Here is a 9595-nt window from a genome sequence, read left to right on the forward strand (position 1 = left end):
ATATGACAAAATACCCATTTATAAACCATCAAGGGCTCATGAGGGAGAGGGGAGCGGGGAGGGAGGGGAAAATGAGGACCTAATGCCAGGGGTTTAAGTGGAGAGAAAATGTTTTGAGAATGATGAGGACAATATGAATGTACAAATGCGGTTTACACAATTGATGTGTGTATGGATTTTGATAAGAGTTGTATGAGCCCCTAATAAAATGACTTAAAAAAAATACACATAGGGGAAAAGAAGCGAGAACCAAATTTACATCTTAACTCAGCATATTTAAAATCGAGAACAAGAGCAACAAAATAATTTCTGTTATCAAGAGAAAAAATCATAAACATTAGAATGAAATAAATGAATTAGAACAGAGAAACAATAGAAAAAAATCCATGAGAAACTTCTTTGAAAGGATTAACAAAATTGACAAACCACTAGAAACTTAAAGGAAAAGAACAAGAAGATGCAAGTCTGAAGAATGAGATATGAAAGAGGTGGTATCACAAGAGATCTAAGTGAAATATACATTTAAATATCACATTTCTATAGAATACTGTACTGCAGCAAACTTGTAATCTTAGATGAAATGGACAAATTTCTAGCAACACGTACCAAATTAACCCAGACTGTTGTAGAAACCCTCAATGTTGGTTGTAGGAAAAGTAGAAGTGCAGATTGGAAACTACACATGAGCGCATACTCAAAAAAGAAAAACCCCAGAAAAAGCTCCGATGGGTGGAGCTTTCATATTACGAATTATTCCTTCTAGCAAACATTGAACAACTTACTCTGAGTTAGCGCACCCAGGGACGTCATCTGGGAAGGTTCTCCGTGGTCACAGTGAATTTTTTCATGAAAGCAGTTTCATTCAAACCTCATTTTTTGTGATGGCCGATTTAAGAGAACAGCATGTGGCTATGAAATGTTGTTTCCTGCTAGAGGAAAAATATTGCAGAAACTGTCAGCACTATGGGAAAGATTCAAGTGTGCAAGTGGTTTTCTCAGTTCTAAAAAGGTGAAATGCTGATTGATGACAAACCTCGTTTTGGAGGTCCATCAACTTTATGAATGGGCAAAATGTCAACAAAATGCATGCATTTGTGATTCACATCTGAGAAAAGACTACTGAAGAGATGGGGAAGTTCTCTGGACTATCTTGGAATCAAGTCAGCAAATTTTAATGGAAGATTTATGAATGAGAAGGTATGCTGTGAAATTTGTGCCTCAAGTTTTGACTGACCAGCCAAAAAAAAAAAATCAACTGGAAATATGCCATGCTTTGAAAGAACAGCTCCAAAGTGCCCCAGACTTATAATATAATGTCATTACTGGTGACGAGACATGCTGCTATTCTTACAACCCTGAAAATCAAACATCAATCAAGCCAGTGGAAGATGACACTGTCACCTTACCCCCCAAAAGCTTACTAAGTCAAATCAAAGATCAAGATGATGCTCATTTGTTTTTCTGATGTGAGGGAGATAGTGCATTTGGAGTTCATTCCATCAGGTCAGACTGTTAATCAAGCTTCCTGTTTAGAGGTTCTGAAAAGATTGCGTAGCAGTGTGCAACAAAAAAGGCCTGATTGTGGCAGACGTGAGACTGATTTTGCCACCACGACTATGTACCTGCTCACACAGTCATTTCAGTGTGCCAGTGTTTGGCAAAAAACAGCATACCTCTCTTGCTCTACACACCTTATTCACCTGACCTCACCCTGTGCAACTTCTTTTTGTTTCCGCGAATGAAGAGGGACATGAAAAGGGCAGTAATTTGAGGCCAGCGAAGAGGTGAAGAAAACAACCGAGGGAGGTGCTGTCAGCTATTTGAACAGACGAGTTTGAAAAATGCTTCTAAGAATGGAATCACAGATTTGACAAATGTATTAAGTGTAATGGCAAGTACTTTGTAAAGGTTGTATTGTAACAAGAATTAAATACATAGCATGGGGGATCTGATTTGGGGAGTTACTCCATTGTATAATCAAAATTAATATTAAGAGTGAATGGTAGGATACAAAGGGAAAAGTAAGGTCCAAGATGGTAGAATTAATAAGATTCGAACACCAGTTGGTGATAGGAGAATGAAGAGTAAAAGCTGACTCAGGATTTGAACCTGAGTATCTAGGGACCCTGGTGGCATAATGGGTTATGTGTTGGGCTGCTAATCTCAAGGTTAGTAGTTGGAATTCACCAGTCACTTTACGGGGAAAAAGACAAGGCAGATGCCAACACTTTATCTTGAAGTATGGGATGTATGGGAGAAAGACGGGGCTTTCTACTTCTGTGAAAATTTATAGTGTCAGAAACCACAGGGACAGTTCTTCTCTGACCTGTAGTGTTTCTGTGCGTTGACATGGACTCAAGGGAAGTGAGTTTGACTCTGTGCTGTATTATATACGTTTCAAGTTGTCAAAGGGGGAGTGAGTATTCCCCCCACCCAGAAAAAGGGAGAAATAGGCCCAATAAATTTGGGATCTTAGGATTTAGTCAGAAGGAGCCCCAAAAGTGTAAGACTCTACTGCTAACTGAGAGGTCAGTGATTCAAACTCACCAGCTTCACCCAATGAGCAAAAGACTAGAAATTTGCTTCCATAAAGATTACAATGTAAGACACGCTACGGAGCTGTTCTGTTTGGTCTTACAGGGTCACCATGACTTGGAACAATTTAACAGCACTCAACATCTTAATTAGTGCCATTAGCCAATTAATTCACAGTATGCTTAGGAAGAATATAATGACCCTTGCTTTAGACACAATTAATTAGGGGGGGGGGGACCCATAGAGTATCTAAGAGTAAATATGCAACAAGTAATTGAAAATGGAAAATTGGGACTTGAGATATAGGTATGGCCTGGTATTTCAAGTATACCAGTTTTTGAGAGGAGTATTATCTGCTAAAGTAAATGCCTTGAAAAGGTACTGAAGTTATAGAAACTAGAGATGGGTCATGTGAAAGTACTGGGATTGCTTATTCAGTAAAAACATCTGGTGGTATGTGGCTAATCTCCTCTCCAAAGTGGGGATCAAGTTACCACTGTTTTAATACTCTGCTATTAAGAACATGGTTTATATTTAGTGGATAACTCACTATTTCAGAGACAGTTTAGAGTTGGTGATCTTTTGCTACCATATAACAAATGCACCCACAAGCTGTGAGTTTTGAGTGGGGGTCAATGGAGGAGAAGGTTGTCCAGTTCATGTGGACTTGTGTTTCCTTAAGTGGGCGATACCATCCTTTAAAGGGTGCTGGAATGATCCAGGGAGAAGAATGCGTAGACACCTATATTTTATCCCAGATTACTGGCTATAGCACAAATGTTTTTAATTGCCAATGGGATACAGAGGGGTTTTGTTTTGTTTTGTTTTTTCTAAAAAAGAAGTAGGCCAAGTAAGTTTGGGAACTTTCTTACTCATTTATTACTGAGTTCTGATGTTCCCTGCGACCACAAGACCCTCAGCATGCAAAAAGGTGGTGCTTTGATTTAATGATCTCTTCTAGATTACGATCTTCTAAAGGACAAGATACTTTATTCATGTTTGTAATGCCAACTTAGGAGCCCTGGTGGTGCAGTGTTTAAGGTGCTTAGAAGGATGGTATCACTCACTTGAGGAAGTGCTTGTCCTGCACTGAACCCCACTCAAAACTCAAAGCTTGTGGGTACATTTGTTGTTTGGTGGCAACAAGGCACCACCTGTAAAATGCCTTTGAAATTGGTATTAGTAATTAGTTGCTCAAAACATGTTGGTTGGGGGAGTAAATTCCCTTATCCTATAGTCATTAACAGGAATGCTAAGGAACTAATTTCACATGGGTCCTATGTGAAATAAACTTAAACTTCATGGAAGATAGAATTAAAAGGATATAGATTTTTTTCAAGAACTTTATGAAGCCCTGCTCTACATGTTTACAATAAAACCTGTGAAAGATGGAACCTGTATAAGACACAACCTTGTCAGAGAAGGAAAACTCAAATCTTTCCCCCCAATAGAGTGTGATAGGAAGGTGGCAAGATGACACCCTATCAAGAGCTGAAAACTGCGAGATCTGGAAAAACAAGGCATTCATGAATATCAGGGGTTTCTCTATACATTTAAAGCAAAACTACACTAAACCAAACCAAGCCAAACCACTTACTGTGGCATGGATCCTGACTCATGGCCACTGAGCGCCATAGGATTTTCAATGGTTGAGACCTTTTGGGACTCAATTGTGAAGTCCTTTGTTTGAGGATCTGTTGAGTGGACTTGAACCAGCAAGCACTCAGCAGTGGAGCACTCAACCAATTTGGCCACCTATGGTCTTCATATGCACTCATATACAGTTACATATTGAGATTAAGTAAATAAGTACTGTTACTACTCTAGTTTTAGTTCATACATGTGTACATTTATTCCAAACAAAATGTATTTCAGTATGTTTCTGTCATCAGTGGATAGCTGTAGGCAAATTCTCTTAGAAATACACTTGGGTTAAAGGTCATTAAGGTGCTTTCTGAAAAAAAAAATCAATCAAAACAGTGGGTTCCTAGGGGATCAGGTGAGTCAGCTTAATTCAACGCAGGGAGGTCAGCTCAGCAGGTTATGAATACTGGTGTTTTTAATTTCCAAGGGGTAATCTTGATAGATTTTTCTCAAATGACACAAGATGATCATAGATTCTTATTAAGAATAAATTCTGAGAAAGTTAAAAAATGTGTTGGGAAGGAAAAGACTAGGAAATATGCCAAGGAATCCCCCTACCCCCCATCATGACAAAGTACCTGCTCATTGCAAGGGCTCATTGCAAGGTACCTGCTCATGCAAGGGCTCATTGCAAGGGCTGTTCTATGAGTATTTCATTGGGGAATCTTACCCCAGCCACACTTAAGCCATGATCTTGCCCCTTCAGATTTGTTTTTGTACTAAAACTGAAAGACTATTCCAAGGGAATACAATTTGGATTTTTTTTTCCCAGGGAAGGGTTACAAAGATAGAAAAACTGCCTACAGTGTGTATAGACCTAGATTAAGGATATATCAAGAATCAATAGCTTCACTTTTTGGTATTCTTATTTGATAGAGGTTCTCTGATTTTTATCAATGCTCTTTCACTTAGCTTCCTACATATTGTATCTTGATAGGAAAACGTTGAAAGAGAATATTTAATATGACCTAGGTGACTATGAGAGATACATGAGAGATACACATAGTATGCAATCAGTAAAAACTGTGATTTTGAAGAACATTTGTTGTAGTATACACATGATATAATATTAGATTTCAGAAATTAATCTAGATATATAAATACAACATTCTCAATTTTTTATGCACAACACACATGTTTATGAAGGAAACTGATGTGACATGAATTCTTCTTTAGGGAAGGAACCAGTTTTGTGTAGGAAAATACTTGAATCTAGGTAAATGGAAAATAAAATGCAGGCATGTTGTTAGTAGGAAAAATGAAGCAGAGCAATAGTGGAGAGAGTGAAAAGGAGAATGTGTTTATATGTGGTGGTTTTGGAAGGCTTCACGGTTAAGTAATATTTGAGCTGAAATTTGAAGGAAAGTGAGAGCTAGACCAGTGTGCTTGGTTTCTGGTGCGCATGATCCAGTAAGGAAGGAGAAACAGGAGTTAGGAACTGAATAGTTCATAGGTTAGTAGGCAGCTTTTGTTACAAGCACATCAATTGTTTTCATGTGGGAATATGAGATGGATACTGCACATGATTTGGTAGATAATATGGTAGGAGGATATGAACATACTATGAAGCAAGGTTATCAAGTGAAAGTGAGAAGGGATAAGAAGAGAAGGAGAAAATGAATAGTCATATAAAAGAATGGAAGAGTGAATGGAAATCTGGTTAAAATACCTAATATGTATGTATTTTTTTGTATGTATTATGGACAGATTTTCTCAAAGTACAGGTTTTACAAGCTGCACATCACTTTATATCTTTTCCAATCCCCTTCCCTCCAAAGTGACTAATCCAATAAAAAAATAGAAGTAACTAAGTCAAAAGAACTTATTCATGAGTAAAAAGCACTTAAGACAATTTATTATTACTAAAACGACCCTTTATTCCTTGCTGATTAAATAATTTCATTTTTTCTCTCTCTACTCCTGAACAGGGTGGTGGTGATTGTCCAGAGATGAGCATTGGAGCTATAAAAATTGCCTTGGAAATTTCTCTTCCTGGCTCTTTCATCTATGTTTTTACTGATGCACGGTCCAAAGACTATCGGCTTACTCATGAGGTGTTGCAGCTCATCCAGCAGAAACAGTCACAGGTGGGTAAGGAATACATTCCCAAATCTTTTCATCTGAGTGATGAGAAAATAAAGTGCTCAGAGGTTGCCTCTCTTCCTAATTCATGTATGGCAAATAACAACCGTTATAACTATCAGTATATATGCATTTGATGAATAGTGGTGGTTCAGTGGGTTAAGCATTAGGCCGCTAGCCAAAATGTCAATGAGAGAAAGATGAGGCAGGCTGTGTCTGTGAAGAGGTGTAGCCCACAGAACGCAATGAAGCGGTTCTGCTCTGTGCTATGGGGCCACTTTCAGTTGGAATGAATGCAATGACAGTGGGTTGTGTCGCATTTCATATGAAGATTTTGCTTTTTAAATATAGAGCTATATTTTTGAAATTTGATTTATGGTTAAGAATATGCATAGAAGAACACATACCAATTCAACAAGTTTTTAACATGTATACTTCTATGACATTGATTAAACTTTTCAAGCTTCACAACCGCTCTATAACAATATTTTCTAAATTATTCTTCCTCTATAAACATATAACCACCACCCTCACGTTTTTATCTAATCTTTTGAATTGCTGTGGTCAATTTGATCCTTGAAAGAGCACAATACTCAAGGCAAGCATTCCTTACTAATGAAGCTAAACTATTATTGATTCTAAGGAGACGTTAGAGTATATTTTGAGTTTAAGGTTTACAGATCATGTCAGAGCAATCATTTTAGTAACTCACCCAGTTTTTTCATAAAGTTTGGGTTTAAAGTCAAGGTTTCATGGAGCATTGCAGTTAATTGGCCTAAGACCATATCTGTGGCTTCTTTTCCACCTTCCGGATGGTTGTGCAGAGCCTGGCATGTGAAAAGCTTGCAGTCAGCCAGCCCAGACACATTTATTGGTCTGTAGGCTCGCTGTGCATTGGAGTCTACTCTGTGGCCGTGGGTTTGCTTTCTTCATTTATTTGCCTGAAGCAGCAGAGAAAGAGGCAGAGTCAGGGACAGGAGACAAACACTAACTGCCTTCATGAACAACTGACTTATTTACCACGAGACCCGAAGAACTGGAGAGTGTCCAGCTTCTGTTCTCTTACTGAATGTTTTCATCAAAGGTTCTATAGAAGAATCTCAATGTTCAGAAGGAAAAGTCATGCTAGAATTCAAATTCTTCTGGAATTCAGACTTTTTGGAGTCATGAAGCCTTGTTTACTAATAAATAGAAGAAATGATTGGGGATTATTTAAGGTGTTTAATATCTTATCCTTATAAAGGAGCTTACATATCCTTATACATGAGCTCTGTGGCCCATATTTAAAATATCAATTTCTACATGGCATTTGCTGAACTCTGGCTTCCTGTCTCAGAAAGTCAAAGGGGCAGTCACTTGCTGTCCCCGAGTGTCCCTGTGAGTGAAATGGACTTGATGCCATCAGCCTGGTTTGGTCTGGCTGTGCACACATTTAGATGTATAATTTTCTGGAAACCTTTAACTGTCTTTTTTTTTTTTTGGTAATTAGGTGGTATTTGTCCTCACTGGAGATTGTGATGACAGAGGCCACATTGGATATAAAGTCTATGAAGAAATTGCCTCCACAAGTTCTGGTCAAGTATTTCATTTGGACAAAAAACAAGTGAATGAGGTAAGTTGAGTTAAGTGGGTCTCTTTCATTACAAGTTATCAATCTAATTATGGCAGGTTCAATAAAAAAACCAGTTTGATGAAAAATGTTTCATTTCTTGTCTACAGGGCACTAATTAAATTAAATAAATTTAATCTGTGGAAAAAGCATAGGTTATCACATAGTAATTTCTAGATTGCAATATGTTACACTGACAAGTTATTTAGACTTAAGCATAAATTCAGTTGAAATTTATTTAGTAAAAATCAAGATTAAAAAATACTTTTTATTGTGAACTAGGTAGAGGTTTATTTATAGGTAGAGGTTTATAGAGGATCATCAGTTTTACATTCAATAAACATTTTGTTTCGAGTCACCATTGCATATTTTTAATGAAGAATCAGGAATTTTTATAGTTATTGTTATTTATTATGGTTGATTTGTGTTTCTGATGCTCTACTTTTGGATATTAGGTAAAATAGGCTTGACTGGCCACTCAACTAGGTGTGAGAAAGTTATTATTAAGCTAAATTCTATGGATGTTTGACATTCGTGAAGTGCTTTAGTGACGGCTGAGTCTGTTTGATTGCTAACCACAAGTTTAATGGTTCAAACCTACCGGTCTCTCCTCCAGAGAAAGATGAGGCTGTCTGCGCCTGTAATGATTTCCAGCATCATAAACTATATATATTGTCCCGTGAGTCAGAATCAACTTGGTGACAGTGGGTTTTGTGTGATATATTTACAGAAAAACTTGCATTGTAGTAAAACTGTCACAAATAGTAAGTAACTCTTTGTGTTAAAAAACAACTGTTTGAGATGTGCCTTGGGCTCCCTCATGACAATAAAATGAAATTAATTAATTAGGCTCTTACTTCAGTTTCTGGAAGCATGCTAATACAAAGAGAAAGTTTTAAATGGGAATGTCATAATTTATTTATACAAGTTCTAGCAATTTCTTCTTTGTGTCTTGAATAAAATGGCTCAATAGTTCTTATAACTAAAGAGTTTTTATGACACCATGGTGGAATAAGACATTGCACATTCGTAAAACAAACGATCTAAGCAATATATTTTTCATCAACATACTGAGATATATAAACCTAGAAGGTTATTTATCTTTAAAAAAAAAAGTAAGTAGTCTTGGAAGAAACAGCCTTAGAGAGGGCTATCTAATTGATACCAGGGAAGGTTTTTTTTTTTTTTTTGACTGTTAATCAAGCTTTCTATTTAGAGGTTCTGAAAAGATTGTGTAGCAGGGTGTCACAAAAATGACCTGCTTTGCTTGATACAGTTGATGAATGAATTGTTATTAGAGTTGTAAGAGTCTCCGATAAAATGATCTTTTAATAATATATTTTTTTAAAAGCCTGATTTGTGACAAATTGGGGACCGGTTTTGCCACCATGACAATGCACCTGCTCATGCAGCCAGCTGAGTGCACCAGTTTTTGGAAAAAGGCAGCATGCCTCTCTTTCTTTTTAAAAAAAATCATTTTATTAGGGGCTCATACAACTCTTATCACAATCTATACATACATCGATTGTGTAAAGCACAATTGTACATTCATTGCCCTCATCATTCCCAAAATTGCTCTCCACTTAAACCCCTGGCATCAGCTCTTCATTTTTTGCCCTTCCTCCCCGCTCCCCCCTCCCTCATGAAACCTTGATAATTTATAAATTATTATTTTGTCATATCTTGCCCTATCTGATGTCTCCCTTCACCCACTTTTCTGTTGTC

At 37.3% G+C, this 9595-nt stretch overlaps 1 protein-coding gene across 1 annotated transcript in view; it reads left to right on the top strand.

The window, feature by feature from the left end:
- Positions 1-9595, top strand: part of HMCN1 (hemicentin 1) — a 562350-nt gene that overhangs the window by 146489 nt on the left and 406266 nt on the right. Inside the window, exons 3-4 of the mRNA XM_004706670.2 lie at positions 6108-6266; positions 7751-7873. Of these exons, the coding sequence (XP_004706727.1) occupies positions 6108-6266; positions 7751-7873 (282 nt within the window). The remainder of the gene's footprint in view (positions 1-6107; positions 6267-7750; positions 7874-9595) is intronic.

Source organism: Echinops telfairi, unplaced genomic scaffold (assembly GCF_000313985.2).
Source record: "Echinops telfairi isolate 266 unplaced genomic scaffold, ASM31398v2 ScPeMD7_7424;HRSCAF=8462, whole genome shotgun sequence".
NCBI lineage: Eukaryota > Metazoa > Chordata > Mammalia > Afrosoricida > Tenrecidae > Echinops > Echinops telfairi.